Consider the following 21,914-nt stretch of genomic DNA (forward strand, 5'->3'; position numbering starts at 1 on the left):
ATTTCAAGAAAACCATCCCAGTTCCGAACCTGATCTTCGTTAAAAATTTGATCAAGATCGGTAGAGTGGTTCATGAGTTATTAAGTTCTATTTATCCTTTTATATCTGCCCCTCTCCTCCCTCCCCCCTAAGTTTCGTTGTCAAAGTGAAACGATAAAAAAAAAAAATCTTTCCAGGTCGAAACCTCATCATGTTGAAAATTTGATAGAAATCAGTCGGATGGTTCGAGAGTTATTAAGTTTTATTATTTTTTATATCCCCCTCTCTCCCCCGACCCTAAGTTGTACCGTGAAAGTGAATAGATAGAAACACTCACAGGCAAGAATCCTATCTACTTTAAAAATTTGATCGAGATTGGTCTGTAGTTCAAGAGATTAAGAATGAGAAACAGTCACTTTGAATTTTTTTAATATACATTATTGCCTTAAAAAGAGTTGAGATTTGAAATAATGAGAATATCTTAAACAATAACAAGAATAACCAGTAGTTTCGTGCGTTTTCCCGTTAAGCGATATAACAATATAACTAAATACTATCTGAAGCTGCGCTCTCTACACATCGCATCGTTCACATATGAGCATGAATCTCCTTGTTATTCCTCACAACATCTGTGTGTGTCGCTTTAGAGGCACAAGTGAAAGACGTCTTGATAAAAATCGGAAAGGACTACGATAAAGGAGAGATTTTTATCGATTTTTTTTCAATATCTTGCACGATTTGCAAGATTGAGTCTACTTCCGGTTGGAGTTTCTAATTTATGTTTGATCAGTGTTTCCTTTCTTCTTGCATGCAGTATGTAATAAACATACATTACATACACAATTAATTATAATGTCAGTGATATATGGTGTTCATTGGGCAAAACAATTCAAAGAATAAAGGTTAATCTTAGACTCGAGAAATGGATATCCTTTGTTTTTCATTATCCTTTGCCCATGAAACAAACGCCTGAGAGGTATACAACCCCTGTACACAACTATATTGTGTTGAAATATATACCTCGTAGGATATGATACTTCAGTTTTTTCTAAAATTCAACACTTCCAGTGTACCTACCCCTAAAAATGTAATAAAGAAATAACGGCCGTATTTTTTTTTAAATATTCAATTAGAACTGAACGATCTACACAAAATTTGGAATCGACCAGCAGAAACGCACCTGTGGTTTTCGAGATCTCATTGTCCAAATGATTGGAGACAAACATATGAACTTTTCTTTTTGTAGACAAACATATAAACCTAGCATTTTAATACATAGATAAGGCTTACCAGGTAACTCACAGCATTCATCATCTTTCTCTGGGCATAGTGAAGCTCCTAGATTAGAAAAGTAATAAGTAGCTTAATATTAAATAGAAGTAGGTAATTGTCTTCATGTTAATAATTGTGTGTGTAAAAGCTAGTGAATATTTATGATCTCCTTGGAATTTATTGAATTGCACTTAGAAATAAAATTGTGCAAATGAGATTCATACTACGATCCTTATATGTGTAAACTTCGTAAAATCTGGTCAGAAGTTGATTAAGCGTAACACATTATGCTCTATATGTTCACTCATGGAAAGAGCCACATTATTTAACGAAGATCAACCTATGTACTTAGATAGAGCAAGAAGTTCAATGTTTAATATGATTAATGAGACTACTTCTCAAATGGTGACTGATCTAACATCAGTATTCTAAAAAATCTTAATTCTATAAAAAGGAAAATATAACTTATCATATCAGTACAGTGAACAGTTACACAATTGCAATAGTTTAAATCATGTAATACAGACTCTTTATTAATAGCCTAAATACCTCATCAACACCACTCTGTTCATGTAAGAAAACGCGTTACGATAATGTATTTGAATTAAGCAAGGATCTTATAAAATAGAGGATCTGCCCTTACAACAAAATCTTGAAGCCATACGTCACAGTTTCGTCTCCCCTACTCTGCCCACTGCGTCCAATAGGATCGCAGTGTTTTGAGCCAACAATCATGGCGGAAACGAAAGTAGCCAATCAGACGATGGCGGAAACGAGAGTAGCCAATCAGACGTGCCGATGCTCGGTTGTTTCTTGGCTTCATCGATTTAATAGGATGACGATACATATGGGCAGATCCTCTATTTATAACATCCTTGGAGTTAAGCTACACAAAGAGAACACACAACATTGTTAACTTAAAGTGCACCAAATTTATTAAGAGTTTACAGCTACGTTAAAACACATTTGCAGTAAACAAGTTCATAAATAAATAATTTTAGAATACTTTTAGACTGAAAATGAAATCCGTGATAAGCGACAAAAATGAAAAATTTCGGTTTTATCTTTTGTGCCTAACACTGCTCAGTTAAAATCGGGCTTTCTAGTATTCACTGTGCAAGTTGTTCAAATAATCGCCAAAAGAATGCTCGTAGGCGTATGTGCCACCAGTTCTGAAGTAAAAGTTGGTCTTTTTGTCAACATTTTCATTTTGGTACTTCGCACGTATTTTATAATCAGTCTACAATTACTTTGATAGAGATCCAGAAAACAAGAGAAACTTCGGAATCTTCTATGGTCTCAGAATGCAAACTATAAGAATATTAAAGTTTTCCAAGGGCCGGAGACACTTTTTAGTAATAATACATGCAAATGTAATGACTGTGAATGAATATAAAATCCTTTCAATTTAATGTACCAAGATTATATCCATTAGGCTAAGGGGGACGATGATTAAAACAAGTGAATGATGATGGAAGAATTTGTGGAATGAGAAAGGGGGAGAAACCGGGAATACCCCACGGACACGATGTCGTTCACCACAAACTTACTGCCCACATATCGAACCGAGGACCCCACGCACCAGAGGTTGCGCTGTAGCACTGAGCCACCCTGCCTCCTGTAATAATGATTGGGAAGCATGTCATTGTTAGATGAATAGATAGTTCCTCTTCGCAATCGACCAGAGCTTTACGGGAAATTATCAGTGGTCCTGTCGACAAGGGCGCCGATTTCTCTGTAACTTGGGGAGGGGGCCATTCATAAAAAATTTACATAACAATATATATAACAATAAAATACATATAAAAATATATATTGATAAAAATGCATGGGGGCCCACATGAGCTTTAGGGGGGTCTGGTCCCCCTCGGCCCCCCAGGATCGGCGCCCGTGCCTGTTGAGGGTACCAGCTTCAGATGGAGAAGAAATATAGATCCAGCTTTGAAAGAAGCAACATAAAACGGAGCAAAACTTTAACAAGTACAAAATCATTGGAAGTCTCCGTCAATGTATATTAATGAAAATGAAAGATAGTCTTACAACGACCGTAAAAAAAAAAAAAAGTATTGTACGTATATCTCAAACATTCAAATCTTTCGTACCCTAAACAATACACACTTTTTAAATTTACTACATATGCAAATGTGGAGATTAGAACAGACAAGGAGGTTTATCGCTCCGAAATAGCAGCATAATCTAAAGAGTTAAAGCAAATCGGGAGATAAATGACAGAAAATTCAAGATAAAAGCAAAGCAACAATGTAATAAAAGAAACGACGATAAATCGTTCAGAGCCAAAAGATAAATTTAATATAAAGCTTTATTGTTGACGCTGTAACAAGAGATGACAAACTTTTTAGTAGTTTGTTGTAGTTGAGTAAAGAACGTAAAATATTGGAGTGGATAAATGGTTAATTTATTATATTCGTAACATTTTTGGTGACTTCTACGTAATTAGAAAATGCAAGGAACTTTGAACTATTGTTTCGGTTATCTTGTATGAGAGATAAGTATGGAACTTTTAGTACAAAAGCACAAAGTATTAGGAGCGTCATATTATGTTTCTTGTTTTCCACTTATCCTCTGATGTCGGAAGGTAGATTAGGATGCTCAAATGCGTATAGTAAAGGAGAAGAAAAGAGAAAGATGTTAAATTATTATATGATAAATATTCATCATATTTGCGCCTCTCTACTACAGGAGTGGATGTGGTAGGGGCAATCGCGATCGTTCCCCCCCAGGAGAGGAAACTTTCTTATATTATATATAAATAAAACCCATCCCAGAGTTTGAAGCTCTTAAAAGTAGCTCTAAGTAGCATTTTACAACCCACCGCTCCCCCCAGAAGTCCGTCGTGGATCCGCCCCTGCTCAAGCATGGCATCAAATGCGCATATTTTTAGATCTCCTTGCTCCTCTTTTACTTGCCTTTTAAATCTAAAATAGTTCTTTAGCGAATAAAATAGACAGTATAGACATTATGTTTCTTATTTTTTCTTATCTTTACCTCATCTTTGGAGATGAATATTCCGACCAACAGACTGCAAAAGCGATTTTCACAAATAAAAATATCTTACCAGTCACTGATAGACAGGTGATTCAGGAGGAATGTCATATAATATGTGAGGTGATTCTACATGTAAAAATAAACCGAAAAAGTCTTATGTACATCTGACCCATCATAACGGAACTGGAGCGAGTTGAAGACTACACACATCCATGAATGATTAAGAAGACAAGTGTGAATATTACTTACCGAAATGCTGTGTAGGCACTGTGGTGGACAGAATAATGATGCCACAGATGATTGATCCATCCAACAGGAGATGTTTAAAAAGTATCCCACCTACCTGAATGCATTTGTCAACGAGTTGGAGGGCGAGTTGTGTTGCACATCGAACATAATCTCGGTGGGCTTTAATGCGGGCTACAGCGTCGGTGATGCGAGCGACATGTTCTTTATGTGTATCCACTCTCGTAGTGTACATATCCCTCTTTAACCAGCCCCATAAACAAAAGTATAATTGGGTAAGGTCGAGTGATCTGGGAGGCCAGTTAATGGGTCGGTCACGGCTAATCCACCTTTGATGAAATGTGTTATTCAGATACTGGGATACCTGTCTGCTACAGTGAATCGGTGGAACACTCAAGCACGACACGTACACTTCCTCATGACTGAGCATTGGGTACGCTTGCATCTGTTGCCTCGGTGCGACGTCACAGTGCTACAATGTGTTGGAGAACCCCACACACCTCTTGTATGATGGATCAGTCATTTGTCCCATCATTATTTTGTCCAACACAGTGCCTACACAGCATTTCGGTAAGTAATATTCACACTTGTCTTCATAATCATTCATGGATGTGTGTTGTCTTCAACCCGCACCAGGACGTAAGGATCGAAAATGGGATACGTGTTCATAGGACTTTGTCGGTTTATTTTAACATGTAGAATCACTCCACGTATTAATTACATTCATCCTGAATCACCCTGTATATTGTAGTACTTACCTTAACGTATTAAACAAAAGCAATAAGAAAGTTAGAATCTGAATCTTTCTAAAGATGATATTGCACTAGTGCTGCGAATCTAAGCCTTAATTATATAGACCTATTCCTTACTTCTCTGATCAAGTTAACAACTATATCACAGATTTTTATGGAACCTGCCGTCGCATACATACTCGTAAGGTGATCGGTGCGAACACATTTTTGATTTTGAGAAAAAGTGCATCAGTGCATCTAAAAGTATCAGTTAATTTTAAAAACTCATGAAGTTAACATTATATATGCTTTAGTTTTTTTTTTTTTTTTTTTTTTTTTTTTGGTTTTTTGAAAAGCTTTGTTACAGCGGGTTACTTATGACAACTGAGAAGCTGTAATGTAATGCATATTCTAAATATAAAGTTAAAAATTAATTTTCATACCAGGGGCGTCATTTCAGACTTCGCTTGAGGGGGGCAAGAACACCACCAAGATAAGACTTTCACGTTTTATACTAGTATATTAGTAGACAATCGATTAAAGTATATGTATTCCTCAAACTCTTGGGGGGGGCAATTGCCCCCTCCTGCCCTCCCCAAATGACGCCCCTGTTTCATACTAACACCGAGACAAACTTTAACATGCAGAGAATAAAATATGTAATTAATGAATGTATAGTAAAGAAAAATGTATTCACCAAATCCAGGAAGAAGTGAAGGAAATCCATTTCTGTCTGCAACACAGAAGTCAATTATTAGTTCCTGTAGCCAAATGTTTTTTTTTTTAATATCTACAATTTTATATTAAACAAGTACAATATTTACAAAATTTTATACGGAAAACAAAATTACAATATACGAAATGAGATATGAATTTTGTTTCTCATTTCATTCGTTCAATTGAGTTGAGTTGATTTTAGTTTAGCGTCCCGTTCAGCAGCGAGGCTATATGAGACGTGGACCTACTGATTAACGTGGAATCCGAACCACATGAGCTCCCGCCGGGAATTCATTCGTTCAAATAACTGTTGTTATTTTTCTTATGAGTTTTCGAAGTTTTTTAAGGAAGTTCACCAGATATATGACACTTATCACGGAAAGATAGTTTGGTTTTCAGTCAACGTTTACAATTGAAGAATAAATTTCAGTCTAACATTTTAAAAATAAATTCAGGTAAACAATGCATGATTTCTCCGAAATTGCTACAGTGACTAGAAAAAGTATTCGTAAAGTTACTATTTTTTTAAAGAATGAACGCCTGTTTACGATTGTTTAACAATTAAATTAAGTTGATATGATATGTCATATGTATAAGTCCTATGCATTTACGTCCACACTATTTTTCACCATTAGTTCAGAAGAAGCGCCACCTATTCAGTGTACTTTTGTGATTTTACGTTTGACTCGCGTCGAAAAAGTACAGGTATTTGTACACCGTAGTTTTGTTTGTAGTTAAGATACCTTTCAAGCACTATTAGTGTTATTACTCTCGTATTGGGATAGCTCCCTCGTGGCTAAGCGATTAGCGTACACGCCTTTGGTGTGGGAGATTCGGGTTCGATTCCCGGCAGAAGCTCATGTGCTTCGGATTCCACGTTAATCAGTAGGTCCATGTCTCATATAACCTCGCTGCTGAACGGGACGCTAAACTAAAGTCCACTCCACTCACGTATGGGTGCTTTAAAAGGTCGCTGACAAAAGTATCAACCTATTTCTCGGTCTCCATTCACCATAAACATTTAGAAGAAACAAATCTAAGATGACGCACAAAGGAACGGAGGATGAAATAAAAACTATCGTCAGGGTTCAAAATTGGACTAAATCGGTGTCCTAAGTATCTAAAATCATGGAACGACCTTCCTGAATGGTGCAGTTGATATTAGATAGATTGCATGTTACGAAATCATTTAGAAACGAACGTAGGAGTTATTGCCTAGAAGAACTATTAAACAGAAGCAAGAACATAATAGTGCGCAGTATCAAAATTAATCCAGTGAAAAGTGCCCCTCGTATTTCTAAACAGCTGCAGGAACGACGAGTAAGGGTGTCATTGGTTACAGTGAGGAATGAGTTGAAAACAGCATACTATAATTGACTTATCTCAAGAAACATAATTGGGAGATTATGAAAGTAATAGCAAGAAGCACCTAAAATTCGCTCTGAAGGGAGTAAATAAGTCATTTGACATTTGCAACAAAGTTATTTTCATGAACGAAAGTTAAGTACAATTTATTTGGGTCAAATGGAAGAAAAACTATGCGAAGAATAAAGAGAATAGAAATCGATCCCGAAAATCGTACTCGCACAGTGAAACACGCTAAAGGATGTATGCTTGTTTTGTGGTCAATGAGTGCTATTGATGTCGGGAATTTGTGTTTTGTAGAAGGAACGATTGCTAAAGCAACTATATCAATATTTTAAATAGTGTTCTTTGGCAAAGGACTCCAAAAATGGGTCCCAATAATGATTTTGTAGTTTTTGAACGATAAGGATCCAAAATATACCACACATAATACTAGGAAGTGAATACTAATAACGCCCACACAAGTTCACACACATATATAGTGAACAGACTGCATTCTCATGGAGCATTCATGGGAAGCTTTTGGCCAAAAAATAAGATACAGGGTTATTTCTAACAAAGCAGTTCTCTAAAATGCTCTATTGGAAGAATGTGACAATATTTCACCTAAAAATACAGCGAACTTAGTCGCTCAAATTTCCAGAAGACTTCAGGTAAGTATTAATCAATTGAAAAGTGGTGTTGTTATTATTACTATTTTCTTAAATATGTCAACTGTACGAATACTTTTTCCACGTACAATTTTAGAATTAATTTGCTTTTCTTATTTTTTGTTACAGAGAGAAAAGAGCTTTTACTTAAAACTCACTTTATTAATATATCCATAGACATATACACTAATACATCGTTGATAATTATATCACACACTTAACATCCTTGATATGAATAGTACCATTCACATTATAGAAAATTTGGGGCTCTACTATTACTTTTTGTAGCCACTGTATATCATATACATAAAACTAATTTTTTTTTTCGACAAAAGTTGTTGAGTGGCATGTCATCATCCTTTATCACAAGCGTTCACTTTCCAGCAAATGAGCATATGTGAGTCTTGGTTTTCTTCGAAATTTCTGAATGTAACATTAATGTATTATTAATTACTGTTTTTGTTTCTTTCGTATCTATTCCTTTTGCATTTTCAAGAGAGTAAAGCAGTATCTCCTACAGTATAAACTACATTCTGTAATTTCAAGTTTTCATACAACTCAAGATAGGTCTCAAATTATTTAGAATTATACAATATATAGGCTGCTATGTAAAAACTTAAAGACGAAGGTAAATTTTGCATGCTTTGTCACTCTCATGTGGCATAGTTTGGTAAAACTTAAACCATACACGCAAAGTAGTGCTACAACATGATAAAGAAAGACAAATGATTAGAGGAATAAGATCTGCGTTCTTATACAGAGGCAGTAACTTATACTGAAGACGATAAAACTCATGATGCCCTGTGACGTAACAGAAGGAATGAAATGGTCCTTAAAAGGATGTGTGCTGTATGCTTTGTAACGTATTCCTATGTTGATACAAAGTTAGTAATGAGAGCTCCTCCGTGGCTAAGCGGTTAGCGTACGCGCCTTTGGCGTGAGAGACCCGGGTTCGATTCCCGGCGGGAGCTCATGTGAGCTCATGTGGTTCGGATTCCACGTTAATCAGTAGGTCCACGTCTTATATAGCCTCTCTGCTGAACGGGACGTTAAACTCAACTTAACAACTTAACAAAGTTAGTAATGAGTTGTGATATTACACACACAGTGTAAGACTGTTCCAAGTAAAAACAGATGGTAATTTCGCTCACAAGAGAATATATAGAGAGAAGCGAACTCTACTCGGTGTTATTTTCTCATTAACATGACTAAACAAATTAACTCCTAGATAGCAGAAATACCAGTATTTCAGGGAGCAATCTTGATAGAATAACAAACTTCAAGAGTCATTGTCCCATAAATATGTATTTTTGACTTGTAACAGTCTTACACCGAGTGTGATGTAGATCTATTCCACCAGCAGCACTGTTGGCAATTGCTGCATGGTCCTTGATGCATTTGGACAATCTGCATGACATCTACCCATAGAATAATGAAGTCCTCGATGAGATTCAAGTGTGGGGAACAGGCAGGCCAGTTTATTTGCTATATATCCTTTCGTTCCAAGAGGTCTGTTACCTGCACTTTTCGATACGGTCACCCATTATCATCCACAGAGAAGTTGGAATAGACTGCATCTCTGAAAAGATATACATGGAGGAGGAGTACAGTGACAATAACTGTGACCAGTGAGTGTACCATATTTAATAATTGGGACCTCGGTATGCATATACAACATTATGCTTCACCACATAAGAACACTGCACAGCCAAACTGATCATGTTTGACAATGTTTTTGAATTCATTGTATGTTCTTATCTCTCTCCAGGTGGATGTATGACCAGAATCACAAGTCATAACTGAATCTGCTCTTATAGGAGAAGAGAAATTGCCCCTGATCCTCTTTGCTCTAGTGCTTATATTCTTGACAACACTGCAAAGGGTACCAACGATGTTCGGTTGTTAACGGAATACAGCATAATCGTCGTCGCGTAAGGAAATCACACCCATTTAATCGGAGTGTTACTATAAATTATGAGATTGGATGCCTTACAGACCTTCTATATGTGTTCGGAATTGTACCTGCGCTGTTTGACTTTGGTCTTTTAGCTGCTTAACAATTTAGTGGTCGTCTTCTATTGTAGCTGATTGTGGTCGATCACCATTTTTCTTTTGGACAACATTGCCTGTAGTTCGATATGCACCTATGCACGTGAAACAAAGCTGTGCAAAACGACCACACTCCTCTCACTTTGTTCTTCTTCTAGTTTCTTGACAATTCTTTCCCGTGTGATGTTATTGAAATGTTAGGAATAACACCACTACAATGGACCTCAATAACTCCCAGACCGACACATTCTCTTGTCCTTTTCATTCAACTGCTTCTTGTTGGGAAGGCAGACCCATTTGGTGCTACGGCCATGCTGATGACACGCTATGCAACGTGTTGCTTCAAGTGCACGTTAGGAAGACTCCTGACAACATCCACTCGGGCTTTTATTCATTTCTATTGACTACGCAATATTTGCAATATTTTATGTTTCTTTATCTGTTTTCCCCTTAAGATCCACACACTAGCGTATATTATGATTAAAAGTGGTATTCACAGAAACAACCATAATGTTTTCAAACATTTTTTTTTTTACTTATTTTCAAACAATAAAGTTCATGAAGACTTGAACTGAATCGAGATCTAATATTATCCATTTCAAAATGTCTTGTCATCGTGAATTCTGTCGAGGAATTTGAAGATTAAAATATATAAAACGATAATCACGGCTGTTGTTCTGTACGGTTGAAAAACATGGGCCCTTACTTTAAGGGAAGAACGTAAACTGAAAGTATTTGAGAACAAGAACCAGAGACGAATATTCGGTGTCAAGAGAAACGGGAATGGAGAATGGCGGAAACTTCATAACGAGTAACTACATAATTTATATCGTTTACCAAACATTGTTAGGCTAATCAAATCAAAGGAGGCTCAGGTGGGCAGGTCATTTAGCCAGGATGGAAGAAAGGAACGATTTCAGTCTTAACTGGAAGCCCAATCTGAAATGACCATCAGGAAGACCTAGGCGAAGATCGGAGGAAAATATTAAGATGGATCTCTCAGAATCAAGAAACTGGATCCAGTTAGCAAAGGATGGAAGTCAGTGGAGAGCTTTTATGATCGCGGCATTGAACCTTTGGGTTCCATAGGCCATGGAGTTTGTTAGTTAGTTACAAACAACAATTACAAAAGCAATTGGTACACAATATTTAGAAGATTTTGGAGAGGTATCTTGATTCACTATCGATGAGAGTATACCAACGCCTATTGATACCTGATCGGTTGATGATGATATCATTGTATTGACAGTCAATGTAAAGATTCAATATTATGTACCATAAGTTTATGATTTGGCATAATTTTTCGATTTTTTATTTGAAAATTCTCCTTACAGTTACCAGGGTATTCTATATTGTATATTTTACCGCCAATTGTTCAGTAGTTTCATTTGTTGAGGAAATTAAAACTATAATCTTCAAATTACTAATTTACAGTTTTACAAACAAATGTATTGAAGAATTATTCCGGATTTCTTAGACGAAAAGAAGCACGCATATCGGATTCAAAATTTAAGGGAATGCTGCTTACGTTCCTGGACATTTATTGAACAATCATTAATATAATTGTTATGGTGGGTTGCTACTGAAGAAACAGTCCATCAGCATATTTTTTAAAGTTTTTACCATATTTGAAGGAAAAATTAGGAAAAAGAGGCTTTACCTGTAGAGAAATGAACTATGCACAAGCATATAAGGCTATGAGGGCCAGATAGTTTTTAGGTTAAAAATATTACTGTCATGACATATACCTCCTACTTGCAGGATATGGAACTAACTAGTAAGTGAGTTTTCTCTTTTTCCATGAATGAAGCCTGTGCTGAGCTGAAAGAAACCTTTTTGCTCAATTGAAGAAGTCAGTTTGAAAATGGTTTACCTTCTCTGCGAAATACAGAAACCGTCTTCCAGTATTCTTAGCAACAATGGCAATAGCGAAATTAGAACTGAATGAATACCAAGGAAGACTACTTCGAAAGTGACTACCACACAAGCGGCAGTAATGCAGTGAGTACAAAACTTACCGGTCTAATAATTTCTTTTGTGTTATATCTTGTACATACACTAAGCTTTCTATCAAACAAATAAAAACACTTGAAGAAAATGAAAGTTATCTGATTAGCACGGGACTACCGTCAACCTAGAGAACATCACTGTTTTACCTTAGAATGGAGGTGTATAATTCATAAATGGTTTCGCAAAGAATACGTCTAATAGAATACAACACTCAATTTCGTCAGTACAACTGGAGTTCGATAATTTTGGATTATTGTGAATGCTCAATAATGTTAAAATTGGATGACTGAAGGATCCAGGGAAACTATTGAAGTACATCCGATATTAATGAAAAAAAAATGTTTCAGCAGATGAAGCAGCAGATCTCGCTTCACTTTTGCGGCATTTGCTATGTGTTCATAATGACAATCCTCTTCATTTTCAACGATCTGTTTTAGTAAGGCTTCTCTTCTATGCACTACAATTCTACGATGGTGGTGTTTAGCCATGAGTTCTGAAGGTTGTCATCATCTTGTATACTGCTCCTTTCAACATTCCCGAGACACTGACCGTCTTAGATATATTTGCTTTATCAGGCCGTGCCCCTGAATTTAACTCCTTTTAAACTCAAGTGCTATCCAAATTTTAAATTATCAGCGTCTGCCCGCTTCAATACACCACACTATTCTGCTCTGTATTGCAAATTACAGATTATTGCTTAACACATCACTTACAAAGGCAAAGGGCATCACTTACATGCATCGTAAATGTTACCCCCATAGGCGATCTCATTACTTTACAATTGGTTTGCGAATATGAATAACTTAAACATAAGGTTGCCGTTAAACGATATACAGCGTAACCATAAAAATACTAATATATTTTAAAGTGGTATTACGTCACTTTGGATGGTCGAATTTGATCACATTTGAATGAATTTGGTCACATTTGAATAAAAACTTAAATATTTTTATTATACCTCATAGACATTTAATATGGACGCCACAAGTGGCGATATTCCATTTCACGCCACAAACGCTCCAAGATATCTGATGAAATGAGCTGGATGGTAGCACTGATACGAACTTTCACTTCTCGCAGGTTTTGCGGCAATGGAATACATAGATACAATCCTTTAGGTAACCCTATAAAAGGTAATCACAGACAATTAAGTCAGATATCAGCGGTCACTTGTAGAAGACATTATCATCATTTATGCATTGGCAGATGGTCTACCTGAGTGGCTTTTCCTTCGATGACTTCTTCAGCCACGATCCAGAAAATCGCTGTACAACTTCAAAATTGAAGTGCGTGTAGACCAACTTTGTTATTGGGAAATCACCATAATTCCTTAAAACTTATTTTTTAATAACAACACAACATAACGAAGAGAAATAAATTTACGTTAGCACATTACGGCGTAACAGTACAGAAACAAAAGCTTCCCAAGTGACCTCCAGCAGAAACACCAACTGAATGCTAAATATCCAACAATGAACCCATATCGACTAATTACAAAATAAACATGAGTGAATTTACTTTTTATGTGTTTAATCCCATCCATTATTGCCATTGATGTCCATTGTTGACATGCACAAAAATATTTGAGTTTTTCTTTCAAATGTGACCAATTTCGTTTAAATACGATTGTCAAAAGTGACGTAATACCACTTTAAAGCATAATAGTATTTTTATCGACACGCTGTATAATTGAATAAAATGGTTATGCAAATTAATTTATAGAGATATAGACTGCAGTATGCAACACAGTTTATCATCATTTTGAGCTTATACTTACTAGAAGATGAAGATAACATATCCAAACTTAGCTTTGTATACATAGGAACGTAAGGCGATCCAAACAAACCTGGAAGTACATTAAAATATTATGAATAATTATTGTTTGAAATTCTTTTTATCTAACGCAGATGTAAATTTATCAGTAACGCACGTATAATTTGTGTCTTAACGAAACAAATATAAATGTAATATATAATTAGTCATGATCATATGAAAGAACGCGAGTAAAATAGGTTTGGCCTAGAATGAGAAAAAGATAAATTGTGGTAGATTGTAATTGATATTCTAGTACCAGCGTGAAGTGATGCTATCACACAATGAAAATCCACATGACGAGAACTTTTTAGTGTTGTCGTCGTAGAAAGCTGATTAGTATAGGTCAATTATTGCTTATACGAGTTTAAAAGTTGTTGTTAATGAGAGGTGAATTTAACTTTCTTCTTTTTTTTATACATGGGGAGTGAATATTATTACGTAAACATTTCGAGAAGTATTGCTATTTTCACTAAAGTTGGCTGGAATAACTTTGCTTCAGATGGTCAATGAAATTCCTGAGGGAAGAAGGTTATTCCTCTTGTAAACGTTTGCAATTGGACTATTGAAATCACCGAAACCTAGTTTCAGCCAGGATTTGCTCATTTCAGATAAGTCTTGAATGCTGCTTTCTGATGGAGAAAATATAAGTATATGGAGAAACACTATAAATTTTACAATAAATCTTATGCCATTTTGTAAATAAATACTCTCTTTCGTATGTCAGTGATAGCACTTGTATATTTTAGCTGTCATACTTTGTTGAGACTGAAATTTATATTTTGAAAATAAAATTAGTACCTATAGGAAATACTCCTCGCAATAAAGTAACAGCAATTGATTCTACATTGCATAATATGAACATGGGTTCGCCTATTTAGAAAGTCTGCAGAAGTTAAAACAGTTTTTCTTTATTTCTTGTGTCGGAAGAAACCACTTTAAATAGAGTACTGGACTAAATATATACTAACATGTAGCTTTAATTGTTGGGTCAAAAGAAACACGGTAACCAGAAAAGATTGAATATACGAGGGCTATCCAGAAAGTAGATTACGTTTTCGTCTGTGTCCGCTAGGGGCGGGGCTAGCGCGGCCATCTTGGGGTCAGAGCGTTGCGCAGCTCAGTCGGCATCTAGCCGTGCTAGTGAGAGGTTCGTGCTGTGCTCCGTTAAGATACTGTGACGGTTTGAAATGTCTGCGTTAATTGAAAATCCCGCGAGCTGCGAGGTGCGTGCAGTAATAAGGTTTCTGACAGCAAAAAACTGTAAACCGATAGAAATCTATCGGCAGCTGTGTGAAGTGTATGGGGACAACATTATCACTGAAGGTGGAGTGCGACAGTGGGTCATAAGATTTAAAAATGGCCGAACCAATGTTCACGACGAAGATCGAAGTGGGAGACCCAGCAAAGTGACTGCCGAACTTGTCGAAAAAGTCGATGTTAAAGTCCGTGAAAATCGAAAGTTCACAATAACGGAACTTTCTTTGAGTTTTCCACAAATTTCGCGAAGTTTGTTGCACGAAATCATCAGCGAAAACCTTGGTTACCACAAGTTTTGTGCAAGATGGATTCCAAAAATCTTGACAGAGGACCACAAAAATCAGCGAATGGCTGCAGCGTTGCACTTTTTGGACGCCTACAATAAGGATGGTGACTCTTTACTCGATCGCATCGTTACTGGTGACGAAACATGGGTGAAACACGTGAACTGTGAAACGAAATTGCAATCAATGCAGTGGGGGCACACAGGTTCTCCCCAAAAACCCAAGAAATGCATGCAAACAATGTCGGCAAGGAAGATGATGGCGACTGTTTTTTGGGACAGAAAAGGTGTGATTTTGGTGGACTTCCTGGAAAGAGGCACTACAATAAACGCTCAAAGGTATTGCCAAACTCTGCAAAACCTCAGAAGAGCAATTCAAAACAAGCGCAGAGGAATGTTGAGCTCTAAGATCTTGTTGATTCACGACAACGCCCGGCCCCACACGGCAAATGTCACGCGTGAAGTTCTTGAATCTTTTCAGTGGGAGTTGTTTCCTCATCCGCCGTACAGTCCCGACCTGGCACCGAGCGACTTCCACCTATTCCCAGCAATGAAGAAGTGGCTGGCTATGCAGCGTTTTGATGACGACGAACAGCTGCAATAAGAGGTAACGAAGTGGTTGAAGTCGCAGGCGGCCGAATTTTTCGACGAAGGAATTTCCAAGCTCGTACATCGCTACGATAAATGCCTTAATTTGAATGGTGACTATGTTGAAAAGTAGTATTTGTGTGTGACTTTCATCTGTATATAATAAAATTTGTTTCCTATACTTTGTTGATTTTTTATTCCAAAACGTAATCTACTTTCTGGATAGCCCTCGTAAAACTAACAAAATATTAACTCATCTGCACAATCCCTGAAAATGTTCACCTTCTGCGAAACTGAAATATACAACTCTTTGATAAAATTAGAGCCACGATGATTTAGTCAGTATAGCGCTTACGAAACAACAGTCTGGTTTCGATCTTCGATGGGATGATTTTGAACCAATATTATCTTACTTCCAATGTGGTTCTGATTTTTCTCACTTTATGTGAAAGAAATACCTGGGAAATCTGGGAGCAAGGCGCCAGTACTTGATGCCGACCAGTGATCACATATTTTCTTTTCAATACCGAGGTTCTGGAAGAATAAGGCCATACATTCACACTGCACATGGGCAATTAGTCTGTCCGGAGTGTAGAGCATCCCTATAGTTTCTTTTTTAATAAAAGTACCGTTCTCTATCATGTATCTGTTCTGAACTACAACTACTGAATCCATAAAGTAAGCTGTTCATCGTGTATCTGTTCTACACTATAACTACTAAATCCATGAAGCAAGTTATTCATCGTGTATCTGTTCTGAACTACAACTGCTGAATCCATAAAGTAAGTTGTGTATCGTGTATCTATTCTGAACTAGAACTATTGAATCCATAAAGTAAGTTCTGTATCGTGTATCTGTTCTGAACTATAACTACTGAATCCATAAAGTAAGTTGTGTATCGTGTATCTGTTCTGAACTACAACTACTGAATCCATAAAGTAAGTTGTCTATCGTGTAATTGTTCTGAACTGTCACTACTGAATTAAAGATGGATACAAAATATATTGCAGAGTAAACATTATGGATATTGTTATAACTTCATAAATGTAGATATCTATTTCTAAATGGAAAATAATAACTTAGCTCTTTTAATGTGAACATTTATTTTAAGATTACTTTTAGCACTCTTATTGGTTAGTGCAACATATTAGTAAGAAATATTAATATATAAACTTTAATGTAAAGTTGTAACGTTGTATTTATATTTTAACTGGTTACATATATGTCCAGGGTTCGAATCACTAAATTGGTAAACACGATTAAACACCTTAATTGTTGCCTGTAATTGTAATATTTATTAAATACCTTGAAAATCAAGCACATTAAATTTTTGACAACTTACTTTTATTCTTCTTATTTCATGAATGAATTATTCTGTTGCCATAGCAACAACGGACAAATACCTATCTTCTTTTCAACAACTGACATTACGTGATTATCTATATAAAATTAACATATATTCTACATTTTCTTCTTCTTATCAACAAATTGTGCACTTTTAAGCGCCGTTGCTGAAAATCACTACAAGAAAATCGCAGTGATTTACTGAATATATATACAATCTCGTTGTATATATATGACTTCCGACGAGGACTTCTTAAATCAGTTACAATTTAAGAAAGAATTCTGGACCGTTACATATTCTTACATACATGGTTACCTGACTTTTCGAATAGCCCTCCTATATATAAAAATTACAATACATATATTAATTTCATTTTATATCAACAATAATCTTACCTTTATTTAATAATCAATTATATTTTAATTCTATAAATTATCGCCGAAGAGGACTTATTCAAAATGCAATTAACTTATTTAATTATTCAGGTCCTAAAGCATATTCTGTAGTTCAATATCATTGGAGCTCATTGACGAATCAACTCAATATACGTTGACATAGTATAGTACTTATTTCTTCCATTTGGGCAAAAGAACAATACTGATAAGTAAAACAAATTACAAGGGAATCATAACAATACTCAAAGTGAAACAAAATAATCAATATCGTAATAAGGATTCATACAAATAAAGAAATTATAATATTAAGAATCAATCTGAAAAATCGATGGTATCTATGTTAATCTTGGATAAAACTTCTGAAGTAACTAATGTTTTAACTGTATCCATTTATTTTTAGTATGTTTTGACGGAAGCCACAACATTAGCTTAAGTTACATCACCAAAGAATTCGGTTAAGTTGCATTGTACGCCATAATCTTATGTACAGTTCTGCCTATTATTTGCTTCCACGGTACTTTGGTTTCTATTTTGAGAATTTCTGCCACATATGAAGTTATTACGAAATCCACTTCGAGAAAAAATAGATATACTGTTTGCCTGATTTCTAAATGCTGTACGATTACCATTTCTGTTTCTTCTGAAATTGGATTCGGTTCTATTACCGGTAAAATTGGGTTCAGTTCTATTATCGTTATAATGGAATCTATTATTACTTCTCGCATTAAGATCACCTTCTTCCCTGACACTAATGTTGCGAACAGGTACATAACTAACTTGATTACGATTAGTATTGGCTTTATTCCGATTACTATTAGCCTGGAACATAGATTGACTTTCAAAATTTTGCACTATCATAATAAGGTGATTGAAATTAATGCATTGTGCAGAAGTCAAAATTTGTTGCAACTTAAAAGGTAACAAGATTCGGATTGATGCGATTACTCTTGAATCCTGTTGGTATGGATTGATTAACTTCAATTCATTATATACAGATATCACAAAATCAGTGAGACTCTTATCCAATTTTGGGTTATAATGTTTGTTTCGAACTAAGGCGTCTCTATTGGCCAACATGAAATCGTTTTCAAAATTAGAAAGTAAGGCATTTTTAAAATCTAAATAATTACGTAAATTACTTGTGATCGCTTTGAACCATACGGAACACGGTAGTAAACATGCGGCAGAATTTTCAAAAATTTAGATTTGTCTACTCCAATTAAATCACATTCTTTCTCGAACTTTTCTAAGAATGTGCTGGCCGTGATGTCTTTTGACCTTCCGCTAAATTTTGTTAGAGATCTAATTTCACTAAACCGAAAATCATTACTTTTACTAGTATGCTTACAATGTTTGGAATTTACGTGGATGGTTTTCCTGCGGTGAGATGAATGATTTCTTCTCCCATCTCTCACGATACTAGCTTTACCATCGTCCTTCTCTGAATATCCTTCGGATGAATCACTATCTTTCACTACTACTCTGGATTCATATCGTATATGTTCAACGTTGACAGCCGGAACTCGATCACCGTTTGCAGTACTAAACTCCTCTTTGATCGCATTACTTCTTCCTGCAGTTCCCTGATCTGACTAGTATGCTCATTAACTAATGTTTCTACAACTTTTACGGAACTTTGTACATTAGTAAGTCGGTATAAAATCTGTTACATCTTATAATCTGTTTGTTCTAATTTAGAATGTATTTGTTGGTTTATTTGATCCAATTTACGGTAATAGTATACATGAGAATCCCCTGATCTGAGTTTCTTCTGTATTCTATTACCACTTCTACATGAAATACCATAAATTTTCTACGTAGTGCAATAGTAAGAAGTATTCATGTGCACAAGACATGCGATGTGCGTTAAATCCCCTTCCCCCCCAACACACACATAGTCATAGATAAAGTACAAGGGCACTACACATGCAGATATAGTACAGGTACGTTCTTTTTTATTTTCTTATCAGTCGATAAGTAAATAAAAGTCGCTTTGTTACCCCCTTTGTAAGTTCGTACATACTCAATGAATAATCCCTAAAAGTATGAGCGTCCTGCTCCTTCGGAAACAGACGCGGCTTTATGTATACTATTAATCAATTTACTGTCCATTTTAAGTGTCCATTTGATAAGTTATTTGCTCAAACTTAGCATCCATTTGCTGAAACTTTTGTTCAAATTTAGTATCTATTTGCTGAAAACTAGTGTCCATTTGCTGAAACTTTTGTTCAAATTTATTGTCCATTTGTTGCATTTACTGCGACAAAGATTGACCTAACTGTTTTATAAGGTCAGCTACATTTGTTGATGTCTCCAAACCTGATTTCCCACCAGCTTCTTCATTATTGCTTTCAACATCCATTTCAAGATTGGGATAGAATTTTCTTTTACTTCTCAACAAAGTGTACTCCGTTTTGACGTATTTTTGAGATTGCTTAATTTTCTTCACGCAACTCTCAACGTATGTCCTGGGCAGAACCATCATCTAAAATGTAACGTTATATTTATATTTTAACCTGTTACATATATGTCCACGGTTCGAATCACTAAATTGGTAAACACGATTAAACACCTCAATTGTTACCTGTAATTGCAATATTTATTAAATACCTTGAAAATCAAGCACATTAAATATGTTTGACACGACTAACTTTTATTCTTATTTCATGAAGGAATCATTCTGTTGCCATAGCAACAACAGACAAATACCTATCTTCTTTTCAACAACTGACATTACATGATTATCTATATAAAATTAACATATATTCTACGTTTTTGCTTCTTCTTCTTATCAACAAATTGTGCACTTTTAAGCGCCGTTGCTGAAAATAACTACAAGAAAATGGAAGTAATGTACTGAACAGATATACAATCTCGTTGTAAAGTGGTGGCAATTCTCTGGTTTAATCTAATGCTTTACACTTTTCCATGATTTTCAGTCTACTCCTATCTGAAGAATTTACCCCAACTTCATATGAAAGTCGATGTTTTTTCTTATACGAACGCTTTCAGTAAAAGAACAAGTTCTTAAGTATGTCACTTTTCTGGAGAATTCCGCAACAGTGGGTAGAAAAATCATATTGAGAACTGACGTGTTACATGTTTGCTTCACAAAACTAAGTTTGGGAATATGTTAACAGAATGATCTTTGAGAAAATAATTTAAAATGAGTGCAAGGAGAATAAATTATATTGAATTCCAACTCAAAATTGGAATTTGATTTGGCGCGGTGGCTCAGTGGTAGAGCGTTCACCTCCGGTGATTGGGATCCCTGGTTCGATCCCAGCTCTCGCCAATTGATGGACAAACACCTTGTTTGTGGGCTTTCTCGGGGCTGTCCCGTTTCCTCCCACTTTCTTCATTCCACCATTTCACTCATTTCTCATCATCACCGTCTCCTTTAGCTTAGTCGGCATAAGCGTGGGACGTAAAACCTAAAAATTTAATTTCATTTTCATTTCCAAGTTCCTGTCTCTATCTAGTTCTCGTATCGAGCAATCTCGAGAAATTGAGTCTCAGTCTTGTCTCGATTTATAAACACACGCTTGATCTCTCTACAATCCTTAATTCCAATAGGGCAGCACATATTAGTGTTTTTATTTATATGTATAAAGTTTTACATTACTCTTTAGATTTTATAACTATTATCAATATATCTAGTCCTTACCATTCGGAGGCATCCTCGTGTTAAAGCCTGGCATTAAACTAAGTGGTGATCCTGAAGCAAAAAATTATATATATTAAAAATTGCTAGTAAATCAAGTAAGGTTCACGTTTGTATTACAAAAATACAAAGTGCTTTCGAAATGTTAGTAATAATCTAAGTTTATAATTATTCACGAGTTTTACAGATAAACAACACATATTATTTATAACTTAATGCTGAAATGTTACTTAAGGTTAAGGACGAAAACTTAAATAATCAAGAGTAAAATTCCAATCACAGTAATACAGCAAAAATTTTCAAAACTATTAAATGTGGCTTACTCCACTGTTATATCTGTTCTCTAAAGTGATTAAATTACTAAAATTCAGAAAATCGCTGTTCAAAGATTACCACATTCGACGCCATGGGATGTATATTTAACTCATTGTGTATTTTGTCAAGATGTTGGGAGATGTGAGTTACACAGTTGAATGGACTCTTTGTTGAATCAATTCAATACGTTTCGGATTTACTATAAAAAACAATTAATTACAAAAGCT

General features: G+C 35.6%; 1 protein-coding gene across 1 annotated transcript in view; it reads right to left on the reverse strand.

Annotated features, from left to right (window-relative positions):
* The window catches only part of LOC145673517 (uncharacterized), a 50,387-nt gene that overhangs the window by 9,150 nt on the left and 19,323 nt on the right, over positions 1–21,914 (reverse strand). Inside the window, exons 4-7 of the mRNA XM_081743289.1 lie at positions 21,376–21,426; positions 13,803–13,871; positions 5,932–5,967; positions 1,270–1,317 (exon numbers count right to left, since the gene is read on the reverse strand). Coding sequence (XP_081599415.1) covers positions 1,270–1,317; positions 5,932–5,967; positions 13,803–13,871; positions 21,376–21,426 — 204 coding nt within the window. The remainder of the gene's footprint in view (positions 1–1,269; positions 1,318–5,931; positions 5,968–13,802; positions 13,872–21,375; positions 21,427–21,914) is intronic.

Source organism: Thermobia domestica, chromosome 16, assembly GCF_964235325.1.
Source record: "Thermobia domestica chromosome 16, izTheDome1.hap1.1, whole genome shotgun sequence".
NCBI lineage: Eukaryota > Metazoa > Arthropoda > Insecta > Zygentoma > Lepismatidae > Thermobia > Thermobia domestica.